Raw genomic sequence first — 17,261 nt, 5'->3', positions numbered from 1 at the left:
ACTCTAAGGTGTGCCATAGCCTAATGGGATAATTTGAGCATCATAAAGAATAATGACCATAGTGGATTAAAACACATCACATATGGAAAAATGCATGAATTCATAATGATACTAAACAACCATCAAAACATTAACATTGGAGATTGCTAGGGCACCAACTCAGTTCACTGAAATTTGATAATTAAACTGAAAGAATCCAGCATTTAGCCAGTCTTTCCTCTATTATCCCCGTATTTCAGTATAACCAGAGTTGCTGAAAGTTCTTTTTATCGAGGAACCCCAGGTAATAAAGAAAATTATTGAAAGTATTAGAAATCCACCATTCTAGGATAAAGGACTTAAGAGACATATCAAAATGCAATGTCAAGACTTGTTTTTGGATCATTTGATCAGAACAAACCAACTATTAAATGACACCTTGGACTCAACCAGGGAAGTTTGAATATGTACTGAGTATTAGAGATGAAGGAATTATTAATTTTGTTAGAAATGATAATGGTGGCTAAGTTAAAAAAAAATCCGTGTTTGAGATGCAGATTAATTTAAGGGTAAAATATGATGTCTGGGATTTGTTTTAAAATATTCAAGCAAAAAGTGGGGGAGGGGATAGATGATATTTGATTGGTAAAAGGTTGATAATTGTTGATTGTTGGTGGTGGGTACCTGAGGGTTCATAACTAAAAGTGGATTCACTTTTGCCCATGTTTAAAATTTTCTACAATAAATAAAAAGCAGAGTCAGTGCACACAACAGTCACCTTCAGCTGATTTAATGCCCAGGGCTCAGTAAGGGGTACCAGTCTGCGGACCAATACTTACTAATTACTGAGCCCACTCTTGGATTCCTCAGCTAGCAGAAGCCCCGCGGAAAGGGGATGTCCGAAATGAAAGCCCCAACTATTCTAGAAGGTTCTGAGATTTCCCAGGGATTTCCGAAAGCGGCTACGGAGTGTAACTGGAAAATCGCTACTGGATTTGAACAGCAGCCTTTTCCCCAGCCTCCGGGGCCCCGGCGTTGACGCCGCCTGGGCGGCTGAAAGCTCGTGGCTCCATCTCGGGAGCATAGCGGGAAGCAAGGCTGTCCCTTCACGTCCCCCTCTTCTCCGACCCCTTTACCTAACCTTTTCCTCCTCTCTTTCCTCCCCGCCCCGCCCCGCCCTCCTCCCCTCTGCTCTTTCCCATCCTTCCTCTCCCACGCCTCGCCCCACCCCTACCTTATCTCACCGGCTCCTCCACGCCCACGCCAGCCCGGCCCCTCCCTTGTCGAGCCCCGCCCCGTACCTTCGCTCAGCCTCTCCTCTCCCGTTCCCCGCCGCACCTCGCTTCTCCTCTCTCACGCCAGCCCCGCCCCATGCTCGCCCCGCCCCGTATCCCGGCGCTTACGTAGGTTACCATAGTTACGGTGCAAGCAGCCGCTAGGCCTCCCTAGTTTTCCCCGGCTGGCGGGAGGGAAGAGGCGGCAGCATGAGCCACGTAGTGACCATCGAGGAGCCCCAGGCCAAGCCAGACGTGTCTCAGCCCCGGTGTGGGGTGAAGTCGGGGGCCTGGGGCCACGTCTCCTCCAGCCGAATGTATGATTTCCTGTATGGTAAGGGCGGCCCCAGACCTCCCTACTGAGTTGTCGATTCCTGAGCCAGGTGGGCTTTGAGACGGTGGGACCTGGCCAGGGGCGCAGGGGACGAAAGACGAGCCTCAGGACGGATCCCTTACCCGCTGTTGTCCTTTGTTGGGTGGGGGCAGCTCCGAGCCCTCCAGGTGGCGGCGCTCTCGGGGTAGCCTCGAAGCCGCCGGGGCGCTCTGCGTCTCGGAGCTTGGCGAGAGACTGTCTTCCTCTTCACACCCTCTTTTCCTGACAATTTGCGCAGCCCATAGCCATCTTCCTGAAACCTGTTCCAGGCGTTTTGGTACCCAGAAAAGTATGCAATGATTTGGAGACTTGGAGATTCCCCCAACATTCCCGCGTTCAAACTGCATAAAATGCCCAACAGGAATGACCTTCCTGCTCCCATTCTCTGGGAAACTCCAAATTTGGCATTGTAGGTAAAGAAGTGCCAGTTTATCTCACTTTTGTTTTTAGTTTTCTCTTTTTCCTTAAACTTATTCTTATCCATCAAAGCATTACTTATAAACTAGGTCCACTGTGTCCTTTTGGGCCAATAAAGCCCCAGTGTATTTTATTTTATTGCTGAAGAAGATTCGCCCTGAGCTAACATCTGTGCCAGTCTTCCTCTGTTTTGCATGAGGGTTGCAGCCACAGCATGGCTACTGAGGTGTAGGTCGGTGCAGGGATGGACCCAGGGCTACCTAAGCGGAGCCCGAGTCTGCTGCCAGCACCCCGCCTCCCACTCCCCCACCCCTCCCCCCCGTGTATTTTACTGCCCTGATTGACCATTTATGTTGTCTCTTCTACAGGATCTTAAGTTGCTTACACTCTTTAAGTTCCTGTTCTATACATTTTTGTAGCCTTCTCAGTATCTATTCCAGTGCTGGTGCGTATGCTAGGTGTTTCATAAATGTTTTATTGAATTTTTGAATTTGCTATTACAAGAATTATAATCAGGTAAGCATGATTTTTTTCCAATTTTGCCCTCAGTAGTCCCATGCTCTTCACTTGAACTTTCCATTGCTTTTAACAGTGTGGTATCTCCTCTGGGATTCCCAGGGTCTCCTTTTGATGGAATCTGTAGGCTGCCCATTTCCTGGTGTAGGGGCCATGAATGATTGCTTGTATATTCTCACCAGTGCTTTTCTTTATTCCCTTTTGGTTTCATCTTGTGAAGTAAATCTAGTAAACCCCTATAAACACATCACCATGTTTGCTTCAAAGGTAATTTGGAAATGGGGATAGACATCTTCAGGAAAGACAGGCAAAGGATTTATTAAGCTTCTTGTTTCTTTTATTCCTGAAAGTATCTCTTTTTTTTGCAGAGAGATTGCTAAATGTTTCCATGTCTCTTGCAAGGAACAAAAATCCTCTCAGAATAGGTCAAATGACAATTTGGATTGTTCTAGTTAAACAGGCAGCATCACAGCCATTCGTGGACAGGAAGCATAATGTAGCCAGAACCGACCAGAGCCAGGACAGGAAGGGTCAGTGCTGCTCAATTCCTTGGACCTTATGGTCTTTTACCCTCTTAGGGTTGCCAGATTTAACAAATAAAAATACAGGATGCACACTTATATTTGAATTTGAGATAAATAATGAATAATATTTTAATATAAGTTTTTAGTCCCATGCAATATTTGGGACATATGTATATAAAAATCATTCATTGCTTATCTGAAATTCAAATATAACTGGGTATCCTGTATTTTAGCTGGCAACTCTAATCCTGCTTCTTTCTGCACATATGCTTCCTTCTTCCATCTGACAGAAACTCGTTATGTGTGGATTTCTCTTACTATCACAGGGACTAGGGTGTCACTCTACGTGACCTCTTAGCTTTAGAGCTCACCACCAGTTATATAGAGTCCTTGTGTATCATAGCTGAAAATTAAAGAGAGAAATAAGATACGTTATTGGCCAGCCAATGAGTTGACTGGCTTGGGTCAGATTTCCATCCTGACAGAAGGGTGGTGGGGTGGGTGTGGGGATCGACGGTACAAATATGGACATCTTTCCAAAGTTACAGTTAACATCATTCTTTTATAGATGTTACCTCACTTATACACCATTTTGCATTTTACTCACTTTTTGTAAATGCTTTGTATCTCTCAAATGCCTCTCTTGAAATGCCCACCAAACTTTGTCACTTCCCTGAATTTGTATATTTGTTGATGGATTAATAGCTACATTACTGTCCTGATAATTAAAGTCTTTTAAATTGAGGATATATTTTTCCTAGCCTCCAAAAATGTTTTAGAATACCTTCTAGGTTTATTATGAGCTCTTTACTCCTTTCTTTTCCCCCAGAATCTGCAATTATTATACTGTCCCCTAAAGTCACCATTATGTCTTAGGGTTTGAAACACATCCTCTTTGTCACTATTACTTGGTCTTGACAACTTCCTGGGTTTCTTAGAACTGTTTCTACAATATGGGTAAATTGGCTGAGGGGCTTTCTCATGATTTCCTTGGGAAAGTCTCCCCCATAAAATTCATGGGTTGTTGATAACATTAGGCCTGGGAGCCGGAAGAATTGGAGTTCAAATCTTAACTGCCCATCAGTAAGTTTTTAACTTCTTGAAGCCTCAGTTTCCTCGCCTATAAAAAGGAGGCCTCGGCCTACCTCATTGGGGTTTTGTGAGGATTAAATGGAATATTGCATATAAAGAACTTAATACCTGTCTAGAAGTAAGCAAGTGATATTTGGCGACCACTATTACTTGGGCATCTCAGAGGCCTTTCTACTGCCTTTTGAGCACTGATTATAATCACAGTTGTAGGATTTGTTGCAGACTGTTTAGTCACAAATCATACAGTATTGTGGCATTATCTTCTGTAGATGGCAAGTTTCTGTAGATATCATGTCTTCACACTCCTCATGGGAATAAGAGGAAAGTGGTTTATTCAGACTTAGGGGAAATGCAGGCTAAACTAGTTTCTGAGGAACAACCAGTGATATCTTTTAAATCACTTAAGAGTATAAATAGAAATTTCCCCTTGTTCCATTCTATTCCCAATATATCAGAGATGTTGAAGCTGTGTTCTTCCTTCTCTTTAAACAGGTGCATTCATTCTGCCTTCGAATTCACTAGCCTATAATTTCAGGCCATAAAATCTGGCCTCTTCATTCCTAATCAGCTCAGTTTTCATCACTTCTCAACCCGAATCATAGATGTGGATTTGGGTGATGCAGCTGAAGAAGAATATATCTAAAGGCTGATGATTCTCAAATTTAAATCTCCAGTCTAGACTTCTTTCCGAAATTCTAGACTTCTGTATCAAATTGCCTACTTTATATCACCACTTGAACATATACTAGACATCTGAGACATGCTTCCCTGATGTTCTCCACACAAGTTTTCCTATATCAGTGATGCCAACCCCACCCTTTAGTTGCTGAATCCAAAAATCTTGGAGCCGTCATTGCCTCCTTTATGTCTCTCACACCTTCCAATCCATTAACAAGTCCTTTCTGCTCTGCCTTAAAAATATATCTAAAATCCTGTCACTCTCCATCACTTCTGTTGCTACCACCATATGCAAACCACAATCATCTCTTCTGCATTATTCATGAGCCTCCTCATAGGTCTCTCTGCCTCTTCCATGCTTCCTTGCAGTCCGTTCTTAACGGGGCAGCCACAAGGGACATTTTAAAATATAAATCAGATTTTGTCACCCCTTGCTTCAGAATCTTGCAATACTTCTCCGTCACCCACCCTCCTCTCCTCTTTTCATTTTTACTAGCACTTATTACCCTCTAACTCTTACGTATTATATAATTTGCTAATTTGTCGCGTTGTTACTTATTGCTTCTCTCTCATGAAGCCAAGGATCTATATCTTTTTTCTGATGTGTTCCAAGCACCCAGAACACAGTGCTGCTCAATAAGTATTCCTTGAATGAAAGAGTAAAGAGAACCCAAGCCTCTCGTAACTTTCACCCTTGGTGGGAATAGCAAATGTCTGCATCCAAAAAATCATTTTTGTGGGGTAAGCGAGGAGTTCTTAGGTTCTAGGAATTGACTCACATTATCTAAATTCAAAAGAGACTTATTTCTAAATCACAATACCAATTTATTAATTGTGTGGAGGAATATGTATTGCCAAGTCATGTAGTCTAGTTGATCAGGGTGTTTGTCTCTTACGAGATGTCTACGTGGGAGATCAAGTCTGTATTGAAGGTTGCTTGTGAATTTAATGTCAAATTGTTTGATTTTAAGGGACGCTATAATCAATCGTGAATATTCTTCTTCACTTCAAAGATATACCTAACGAGCACATACTTATGACAGCAGGGCAGTCTTTTGTTGAACACTGGAGAAAAAACTTAGTCCATCACCAGCACACTTATAAACTTAAGGGGCGAATTCTGAAGATAGATGATCTTATTTATCTCTTATTAGAGAATAATATTCTCTTACCATGTCTACCAATTCTGAGGTGACATGCTGTTAAGAGTTTGTATCTTCCCTGTGTACTGAATATGGGAGGTAGTGCCCAAATTTATTGTTTCTTTCACTTGAAAATTGGCACAGTGTGTATACACATGGTCTTTCCTTTTGAAGTATTTCCTGAACTACCCATACCCAGAAGGTGGTTTGTTTATAGGAGAGAAGAGAGCATGTTTAGGCTATGGTGCTTGAGAACATGTTAGGCCTTCAATTTTTTTTTTTGGTAAGGAAGATTGGCCCTGAGCTAACATCTGTGCCAATCTTCCTCTACTTTGTATGTGGGACGCTGCCAGCTCATGGCTTGATGAATGATATATAGGTCTGCACCCAGGATCCAAACCTGTGAACCCTGGGCTGCCGAAGTGGAGCACATGCACTTAACCACTATGCCACTGGGCTGGCCCCTGTTAGGCCTTCTTTTTGCGTTCCAATTCTATAGACTGACTTTGGAATACACAGAAAAGAAATGCATCTAACAGACTCTTACTGGTGGCAGAGTAACAGGGCTATGAACTGCAGCAGTTAGGCAATGCCTAAATTTTCTAGTTTGTATTCCAATTAAGAAATTACATTGCTTTGCCACTATTCTCAGTCTAGGAGTAGATATGTTCTATTCCTGATAGCACCTTATTGTTTATTTTGCAGATCCATTGTTTATTTTGTCAAGTGAGAAAGACCACAAACAGGCAGATGTCCAAGCCACCATGATTCGAAGCAAACTGGTAGGTCTAATTCATCCACTAAGAAAGCCTAGTGAACTGCAACAGTCTAGCTTGGCTAACTGCACTGGTCAGATTGACTGATCACCAAATCTCCAATGGATTTTATGTTCTGCAGAAATTACTTTGCCATGATTACTAGGGGACAGGGCGTGTTGATACTTGTGGCTCAATGTGAGGGTTAATTGACTAATGGTGAATAAAGGATTCATTATAACCTAATTTATTTCAACGGGAAAAGTAACATATGCCTGTGTTAAAAGATTTCAAGTAGTATAAAAGCATATAGTGTATGACATAAATTCTAACCCTCAGTCCTCTTCACATAATCATCGATTGTCAGCACTTTCTTGGGTATCTTTCCAGAGATAGTCAGTGCATATACCAATAACTCTTCTTTCTATGTGATATACACTGCGTACCTTTTTTAAAGTTTGCAATATAAGTGACATGCCTTAGAAAATCTGACGGTATAATTTTGTCCTTTTCCTCCCTGCCTCGCCGTCCTAATATTAGAGAAAAGTTCCCAGGTTTAGAGCCATGTTCAGTAACCTGATCCATTATCCAAGATATTCTGTATATTGGAGCAAGGCAGATCCCGTCCCAGCATTCGTCCGTCGGGAGTGGAAGGGACAGGAGGAGAAACACAGAGAAGCCCTCCAGCAGCTTGCCACGTAAGTGTCAGGAAGCTTCAGCTGCTCCTGTTTTTAATGAGTGTATTTTTCTTTTTAAGAATTTCTATTTATTTTGCATTATTTAAAAATGTATAATTGTGATGTTATACCAAAGCCAGCTGACCCCAATTCTCTCTCTTAACCCCTTTGACCAAAGCGAGCTTGATTCAGGAGCAGTGGTTATAGATTTATTGGTAAATAGATGTTCTGAGAGGGTTGCAGTGAATATATATATTAAGTGACAATTTGCCAGCAAAAGTAGAGGTGAGTGAATTTGTTGTCCCTTTGATTTATCTTAGAAACTGCAGGTGGACGTTTCTGCTAGTATCTAAATATAATTTTTGGAGACTTGTGGCCAAAGCACCTTCAGAGACAAGTCTCTTGAATTCCTTATTCTTTTAATTATTTACAAGTTCATATCTAGTAAGTTAAAAAGAATTTCTACCTTTCAGCCTGGACATAAAAAGTTGTCTTTTAAAATTTCGTTATTCTTTTTTTTTTTTTTTAAAGATTGGCGCCTGAACTAACAAATGCTGCCAATCTTCTTTTTATTTTATTTTATTTTTTTCTGCTTTTTCTCCCCAAATCCCCCAGTACACAGTTGTATATTTTAGTTGTGGGTCCTTCTAGTTGTGGCATGTGGGACGCTGCCTCAGCGTGGCCTGACAAGCAGTGCCATGTCCACGTCCGGGATCCAAACCGGTGAAACCCTGGGCCGCCAAAGCAGAGTGCACAAACAACCACTTGGCCACGGGTCCGGCCCCAAAACTTTGTTATTCTTATGTGCTATTAATTAAAAGTGGGCATTTTTGTATGCGGGATTTCGTAAATCTACACTTTCCTTAACTCTCACTTCTTTTTGTTAGCTCTCGGTTTCCTGGCTCAGGGAGAATAATTATACCCAGGCTGAGGTGGGGTCAGTCAGGTGCAGTTATAGAAGTCTTTGCTTTCAGTCTGAAATACCCTGTGCATCTCCTGCTTGATAGACATAGAAATATTAGATAGAAACTTTATTTTGAAATGATATGTTAGACTTGAATAATGTTTTCCTGCTTCATTTTAGAACTGACACTTCTTTTCAGATGCCTAAAGAGGTTTACGAAGATCCTGAAGTTACTGGAAGGAATCGTTATAAATATTTTGAAAGGTAGAGTAATTACTAATGAATATAAGATCAGGATTTCCCTATAGGTCTTACCCGAGTTAGAAAAATAGTCTTGATATCATATCTACGTAAGATTCCTTGAGAAAGTAAATTTGTAATCCACATTGTTATTTATGAGCAACCTCCTTATGGAAGTTTTATGATGTTGACCTTTTTCAGGGAAATGTTTAATTCTTAATAAAGTATTCTCCTTTCCTAGACTTTTGTGGGAAATTTTTAAAACTAAATCATTGGGAATTTCAGAAAGTCTTGGGGAACTTGAGAAGTTGCTGGGAGCTAATGGCCAGCTAAAGCCCAAGCATAGGGCACTGTTTCTCAAAGTGTGGCTTGTTTCCCATCTGCAGAGAAAATACTGGAGTGTTTATTAAAAATGCAGATTTATTGGCCCTGCCCTGTAGCTACTGAATCTCCTGAGCTAGACGTGGGAATTTGCGTTTTAAAAAACACTCTCCCCACTCCCCAGTGATTTTGTGTATGCCAAAGTTTGGGGATTACAGTGATACACGGAATTTTCAAGCTCACTGATTTTAAGGGACAAATATTAGAGTTAGAAGAAAGTTCGGAGTTCACACAGTGCAAAAGTCCCACACGGTTGTGTTTTTCTTTCTCTTCCAGGCCTTTCCTTCCATTTTTGGAGCAGATGCCACTGAATGTTGTTTTTGAAACAACCAAGTAAGTAACCATTACTTTAAAACTTTTTTTGCCAGTTTATTTTATTTATTATTTGTTTCCAGAAGCTCTCTAAATCAATATTTTTCAAACTGGATCACAAACCATTAGAAGGTCATGAAATCTTCTAGTGGGTCATGAACAGCATTTTAAAAAATGAAATAGAATAGAAAATAACCAAAAGAATGGAGAATAAGTTATTTTCTGTTTACAACTTTTGTTTCATATAGATATATAATATGTTTATATTATATAATCGTTATGATGTAAAATGTATTTCTTATTATGAGTTATGGTAAAAATAAAAGTTGAAAAAAGCTTTAAATGTCCTCTTTTGCTTCCCTGAAACACATACTTATTTGACAATAGTTCAACATTTTATTAAGAAAACTAATCAGTTATGAAATATTTTTAAATGCTAGAATTTTCGAGTTTAATAATCATCTAACCTACATAAGGCAGTGTCATATACAAAAATAAATGAAACTTGGTTTCTGTCCCATAAAGGGGTGAACCAAGGTGAGAGGGAAGTCAAGGACTAGGGCAGAATCTGGGATAAATGTGCAGTTCCCCAGGCTTTAGTTTTAGGGCAAGGCAGATTAGGTAAAGTATTTCATTAAAAATCTAATTTTTGCTATACTCTTTCCTGTGTTAACATAAATTAATATTTCTAAAGAGAAAAAAATCCAAAGTATTCATGAAATGATCAGGAACAGAAACCTTTTTAAGGTTTCAGATTTCTGAATAGAAATTTAGATAGGGCTTGGCTTTCAAACAAGCATTTAAAGGATGTGGTTACCCCTAATGATATTAGCATCTTATAAATAGGACATATGTTATCAAGTGTCTGTAATGCTCAAGATAAATGCCAATTGTGATCTCGATTCTCCTCTCATTTTAGAAGACTGTATATGGGTACCTTTGGCTTTTATGGGTCGAGAACAGACTCCCTACTCTTCCCTTAGACCGAGCAACTCTGTGTGCTGTCAATTTTCAGACTTGTTTTCTATGAAATGTTTTGTATGAACAAAGGGGGAGCTATGAGACAGATGGATACCTATAGATACCTCTGATCGTTCTTTAAAAGCAGGCCCACTGGATCACCTGATTTGGAGGTCAGAATTACGTCAGGGGTAAAAGTTGTTCAATTAATTGTAGGGAGTTTGGAGACCTACAGTGATGCACAGGGGGCCTCCCCACTCCTTCCTAAGTCACTGTGACTCAGGGAAAAAGATTCCCTCTGAGTGTTAAACCACCACAGTTGAAATTCTAGATAGTCTCTGTCTCTCTGAGAAGTTTTTAAAGAATGAATCAGTATCCCTGAGTGAAGTCACCTCTGGAATTCTGGCAGGGTTGAGTTTCTCAGTGGGGAGGATAATTCCACCCTATGTTAGCAGGGATGGGCTCGTCTGGGGGCCAGCTGACCTTCTCCAGCCATACCCTTTTCATGGCTGGCTGTTGGAGTCTTTACTTTGGACTCTATATAAGCATCTTGGCAAAGAGGATAAAAAATTATTTTCAAAAGATTCAATGGCAGTTTCCAGTCCCACATGTAAGGAGCTTGGAAGTCGCCATTCTGTCCTAACGACAAGTAAAAAGCTGAACAGACTGAAAAATCAACAACTCTCCTTGGATTCATAAGAGAGGGGGAGATCCAGGGCAAACTGCTGCCCCCAAGATTGAAGAGACAGACAGGCGAATACACGGAGCCATGGCTTCCTGGAACAGAGAGACAGAGAGTCATGAGCAGAAACTGCCCCAAGAACCAATCCCAGGTAGGAACACCTGCACTGCAATCAATGAATTGCTTGAAGCTCAGTGTGGAAAACTCTGAGTTAAAAACTCTAGGGGGACTCAGTAATAGTGGGGCCCTCACAGTTTTTTGAGATTTACCTCCAGGAGCTCAACTAGGTTCTCACAGTAAATATCAGAGAAAAATCTTATGCTTCTGGCAGGGGGAAGGGAAAAGAAACCATTTTGAAATATGCTGGAGCACTCAACTCTTAACAAGGCCTGCCTTGGAAACTAGTTTACCAGAGCTTAATCTGCTGGGGTCTTATCAGAATCTAACTGACCTGGAGGAAGGGAAATACCTGAGGATTCCAGCCCCCTCTAGCCATCCTCTCTCACCCAAAGGGGCAGTAAGAAACTGAGAAACACTTATGAAGTTCACAGTCGAGAGGCATTGGCTCACTAAAGGATTGAAATCTAATCATAGGACCATAGATTGCTTTCCCTCCCCCAACACCTTACCACTACATGACTAATGGCCTATTTACAGTAGGCCAGTACATCGTGTCTGACTGTCAAGAAAAAATTGCAAGGCATATAAAAGGCAAAACCCCCCACAATTTGAAGAGACAGCACAAGTATCAGAATCAGACATGGCAGGGCAGGGATGTTGGAATTATCAGTCCAGGAATCTAAAACAACTATGATTACTATGCTAAGGGCTCTAACAGATAAAGCAGACAGCATGTAAGACCAGACAGGCAATGTAAGCAGAGAGACGGAAATCTTAAGAAATTCTAGAGATAAAAATACTGTAACAGAAATGAATGCCTTTGATGGGCTCATTAGTAGACTGGACACTGCTGAGAAAGAATCTCTGCGCTGGAGGATGTATCAATAGAAACCTCTAAAACTGAAAAGCTAAGAGAACAAAGACTGAAAAAAAAGGGAACAGAGTATCCAAGAACTGTGGACAACTAGAAAGGTGTGACATACATGTAATGGGAATACCAGAAGGAGAAGAAAGAGATAAAAGAGCAGAGGAAATATTGGAAATGATAACAACTGAGAATTTCTCCAAATTAATGTCAGACACCAAACCACAGATTTAGGAAGCTTAGAGAACTCCCAGCAGGATAAATGCCCAAAATCTACACTGAGGTATATCATATTCAAACTAAAGAAAATCAAAGATAAAGAAAAAATGCTGACAGAAGCCAGAGGAAAGAAATACCTATAGAGGAACAAAAATAAGAATTACATCTGACTACTTAGAAACCATGAAAGCAAGAAGACAAAGTGAAATATTTAAAGTGTTGAGAGGAAAAAAAAATCAACCTAGAATTCTGTATCTTGTAAACTATCCTTCAAAAATGAAGGAGAAATTAAGGCTTTCTCAGACAAACAAAAATTGAGGGAATTTGTTGCCAGTAGACCTGCCTTATGAGAAATGTTAAAAAAAAAAGTTACTTAGAGAAAAGGAAAATAATACAGGTCAGAAACTTGGATTTACATGAAGAGGAGAACATTGAAGATGAATAAGTAAAGGTAAAATAAAAACTTTTATTTGTCTAAATTGATCTAATAGTTTGTTCAAAATAATAGCAACAATGTATTTGATTATGTATGCATATATATATCTTATGTATCTCTCTCTCTATATATATATGCTTGTGTATGCTTATATATAAATGGAATGAATGACAGCAATGATAAAGAAATGTTAGGGTGGAATTAGGATTGTTTTGTTATAAGGTCTTCACACTACCCAGGAAGCAACATAGTGTTACTTTAAAGTGGACTTGGATTAGTTGTAAATGTGTCTTGTGAACTCTAGGGCAATCACTAAAAAACGGAAAAAAAGAAATATAATTTATATGCTAATAAAGAAGAGATAATGGAATAATACAAAATGCTCAATTAAAACCACAAAAAGCAGAAAAGGAGTGGGAGACAAAATAGGAGCAAAGAACAAGGGCAACAAATAGAAAGCAGTAACAAATATGGTAGATATTAATCCAACCACATCAGTTATCACTTTGACCATCAATGGTCTTAGTGCACCAATAAAAGACAGATATTGTCAGAGTGGATCAAAAAACAAGAACCAGCTATATGTTGTCAACAAGAAACCCACTTTAAATATAAAGACATATATAGATTAAACGTAAGTGAATGGAGAAAATATACCATGCTAACCCTAATTAAAAGAAAGCTGCAGTAGCGATATTAATTTCAGATGGAGCAGGCTTCAAGGCAAGAAAAATTATCAGGGAAAAAGAGTGGCATTACATTACTGATAAAGGGGTCAATTCTCCAAGAAGACATAATCCTTAAAGTGTATGCACCTAACAACAGAGTATCAAACTACATGAAGCAGAAACTAATAGAATTATAAGGAGAAATAGATAAATCGACTATCATAGTTGGAGACTTCAGCATCTCTCTATCAGAAATAGACAGATCCAGCAGGCAGAAAGTCAGTAAGGCCATAGTTGAACTCAAAAACTTTATCAATCAACTGAATATAATTGCTATCTTTAGACTATTTCATCCAAAAACAGCAGAATACACATTCTTCTCAAGCTCACATGGCACATTCACCAAGATAGACCACATTCTGTGCCATAAAACACACTTTAACAAATGTAAAAGAATAGACATCTTACAATGTTTGCTGTCAGGCCACAATGGAATTAAACTAAAAATTAGTAATAGATAATTGAAACTATGTGGAGATTAAACAGTACACTTTTAAATAAAACATAGGTCAAAGAAGAAATCTTGAGAAATTTAAAAATATTTTGAACTAAGTGAAAATGGCAGTACAACTTATCGACATTTGTGGAGTGCTGTGAAAGCAGTGCTTTGAGGAAAATTTATAGCATTGAATGCATATATTAGAAAAGAAGAAAGATTTAAAATCAACTGTCTGAGCTTCTACTTTGTGAAACTTGAAAAAGAAGAGCTAATTAAATCCAAAGTAAGTGGAAGAAAAAGAGATGATAAGCATTAGAGCAGAAATCAGTGAAATTGAAAACAGGAAATAATAGAGAAAATCAATGAAATCAAAAGCTGTTTCTTTGAAAAGAGCACTAAAATTGATAAACCTCTAGCCAGGCTAACTAAGAAAAAAAGAGAGGACACAAATTACTAATATCAGAAATGAAAGAGAGGACATTACTACAGATCTTATGGACAGTCAAAAGATAATAAAGGAATACTATGAATAACTCTATGACTACAAATTTGATAACCTAGATGAAAATGGCTAATTCCTTGAAAGACACAATTTGCCAAAATTCACACAAGAAGAAATAGACAATCTGAATAGGCCTATATATATTAAAGAAATTTAATTAATAATTAATAAGCTTCCAATGTAAAGCACCAGGCCCACATGGGTTCACTGGTGAATTCTACCAAACATTTAAGGAAGACTTTATACCAATTCTCTACCTTATCTTTCAGATAATAGAAGCAGAGGGAATACTTCCTAACTCATTCTATGATGCCAGCAGTACCCTAGTACCAAAACCAGACAAAGACATCAAAAGAAAACTACAGACCAATATCTCTCATGAACATAGGCATGAAAATCCTCCACAAAATATTAGCAAATCAAATCCGATAATGTATAAAAAAAAGTTATACACCATGACTAAGTAGGACTTATCCCAGGTATGCAAAGCTGGTTCACCATTCAAAAATCAATCAATTTAATCCATCATATCACCAGCTAAAAAAGAAAAACCATATGATTATGTAAGTAGAGGCATAAAAAGCATTTGACAATATCCAATACCTATTCATGATAAAAACTCTCAGTAAACTAGGAACATAGCTGAACTTTCTCAGTTTGATAAAGAATATCTACCAAAAACCCTACAGCTGGCTTTATACTTAATGGTGAGAAACTCAGAGCTTTGCCACTAGGATCAGGAACAAGGCATGTGTATCCCCTGTCACCACTCCTTTTCAGCTTCATACTGAAAGTCCTAGCTAATGCAATAAGACAAGATAAGGAAATGAAAGGTATACATATTGTGAAGGAAGAAATAAAACTGTCTTCATTAGCAGATGACATGTTTATCTATGTAGAAAATCAGAAAGAATTGACCCAACCCTGCCCGCCCCCCACCTCCCCCCCCCGGAGCTAATAAGTGATTATAGCAAGGTTGCGGTATACAAGGTTAATATACAAAAGCGAACTGCTTTCCTATATACCAGCAATTAACAAGTGGAATTTGAAATTAAAAACACAATACCATTTACATTAGCATCAAAAACTTGAAATACTTAGATAGAAATCTAACAAAATATGTACAAGATCTATATGAGGAAAACTACAAAACACTGATGAAAGAAATTAAAGAAGAACTAAATGAATGGAGAGATGTTCCATGTTCATGGACAGGAAAGCTCAAAATGTCAAGATGTCAGTTCTTCCCATTTTGATCTTTAGATTCAATGTAATGTCAATCAAAATCCCACAAGTTTTTTGAATATCGACAAATTGATTCTAAAGTTTAAATGAAAAAGCAAAAGACTCAGAATAGCCAACGTAATGTTGAAGGAGAAGAACAAAGTTGGAGGACTGACACTATCTTACTCCAAGACCTACCATAAAGCTGTAGTAATCAAGAAAGTGTGGTAGTGGGGAAAGAATAGACAAATAGGTCAATGAAATAGAATAGAGAGGCCAGAAATAGACCCACATAAATATAATCAACTGATCTTTGACAGAAAAACAAAGGCAATACAATGAAGCAAAGATAATCTTTTCAACAAATGGTGCTGGAATAACTGATTATTCATATGCAAAAAAAAAAAAAAAAAAGAATCTAGGCACAGACATTACCCCCTTCACAAAAATTAACTCAAAATGGATCACAGACCTCAATGTAGGATGCAAAACTATAAAACTCTTAGAAGAAAACATAGGAGAAAACCTAGATTACCTTGGGTATGACAATGAAATTTTAGATACAACATAAGGCATGATTCATTAAAGAAATAATGGGTAATCTGGACTTCATTAAAATTAAAAACTTCTGCTCTGCAAAAGACAATGTCAATGGAATGAGAAGATAAATTACAGGCTGGGAGAAAATATTTGCAAAAGACATATAGTCAGCCCTCCATATGCGCAGGTTCTGCATCCATGGATTCAACCAACTGGGGATCGAAAGGCCCACACTGGTTGCATCTGTACTGAACACGTACAGACTTTTCTTTTCTTGTCATTATTCACTAAACAATAATGTTTAGTGCTGTGTATAACAATACAGTATAACAACTATTTACATTGTAATTACATTGTATTAAGTATTATAAGTAATCTAGAGATGATTTAAAGTATACAGGAGGATGTGCATAGTCATATGCAAATCTTACACCATTTTATACAAGGGACTTAAGCATTCTCAGATTTTGGTATCTCTGAGGGGTCCTGGAACCAATCCCCCGTGGATACCGAAGGACGACTGTATCTGATAAAGGACTGTTATTCAAAATGTGTAAAGAACTTTAAAACTCAACAATAAGAAAACAAACAACCTAATTTTTGCAAGGGCCACAGACCTTAACAGACACCTCACCAGAGAAGATATACAGATGGCAAAGAAGTATATGAAAAGATGCTCCACATCATATGTTGTCAGGGAAACTCAAATTAAAACAACAACGAGATACCACTACACACCTACCTATTACAATGGCCGAAATCCAGAACACTAACACCACCAAATGCGGAGCAAGAGGAACTCTCATTCATTGCTTGTGGGAATGTAAAATGGTACAGCCACTTTGGAAGAAAATTTGGTGGTTTCTTACAAAACTAGGCATACTCTTACCATATAATCCAGCATTTGGGCTCCTTGGTGTGTACCCAAAGGGATTGAAAACTTATGTCCACACACAAAGCTGCACACAGTTGTTTATAGCAGCTTTATTCGTAAATGCTAAAACTTGAAAGCAACTGAGCTGTCCCTCAGTAGGTCAACGGATAAAGAAACTATGGAACATCCAGACAATGGAATATGATTCAATGCCAGAAAGAAATGAGCTATCAAGTCATGAAAAGACATAAACGAACCTTAAATGCATATTACTAAGTGAAAGAAGCCAATTCTAAAAAAGCTACCTATTGTATGATTCCAACTATACGACATTCTGGAAAAGGCAAAACTATGGAGATTATAAAAAGATCATTGGTTGCCAGGGGTTGAGGGGGTGAGGGGAGGATG

The 17,261-nt window shown here is 38.8% G+C and overlaps 1 protein-coding gene across 9 annotated transcripts in view; it reads left to right on the top strand.

The window, feature by feature from the left end:
• The first annotated feature begins 1,034 nt into the window (after positions 1-1,034).
• Positions 1,035-17,261, top strand: part of CFAP91 (cilia and flagella associated protein 91) — a 62,593-nt gene continuing 46,366 nt past the window's right edge. For 7 of the 9 annotated variants that reach the window (XR_011428828.1, XR_011428827.1, XM_070242750.1 and 4 more), the window contains exons 1-5: positions 1,035-1,587; positions 6,701-6,777; positions 7,291-7,448; positions 8,512-8,595; positions 9,229-9,285. Coding sequence is in view for 7 of the 9 variants with exons in the window: in XM_070242750.1 (XP_070098851.1) it covers positions 1,464-1,587; positions 6,701-6,777; positions 7,291-7,448; positions 8,512-8,595; positions 9,229-9,285 (500 nt within the window). In the remaining 2 variants the exon portion in view is untranslated. The remainder of the gene's footprint in view (positions 1,588-6,700; positions 6,778-7,290; positions 7,449-8,511; positions 8,596-9,228; positions 9,286-17,261) is intronic. The other 2 variants (XM_070242754.1, XM_023623707.2) reach the window with 2 other exon arrangements.

This window comes from Equus caballus, chromosome 19 (genome assembly GCF_041296265.1).
Source record: "Equus caballus isolate H_3958 breed thoroughbred chromosome 19, TB-T2T, whole genome shotgun sequence".
Taxonomy (NCBI): Eukaryota; Metazoa; Chordata; class Mammalia; order Perissodactyla; family Equidae; genus Equus; species Equus caballus.
The sequence above is the reverse complement of the archived record's forward strand: the minus strand, read 5'-3'. Positions and strand labels throughout refer to the sequence as shown.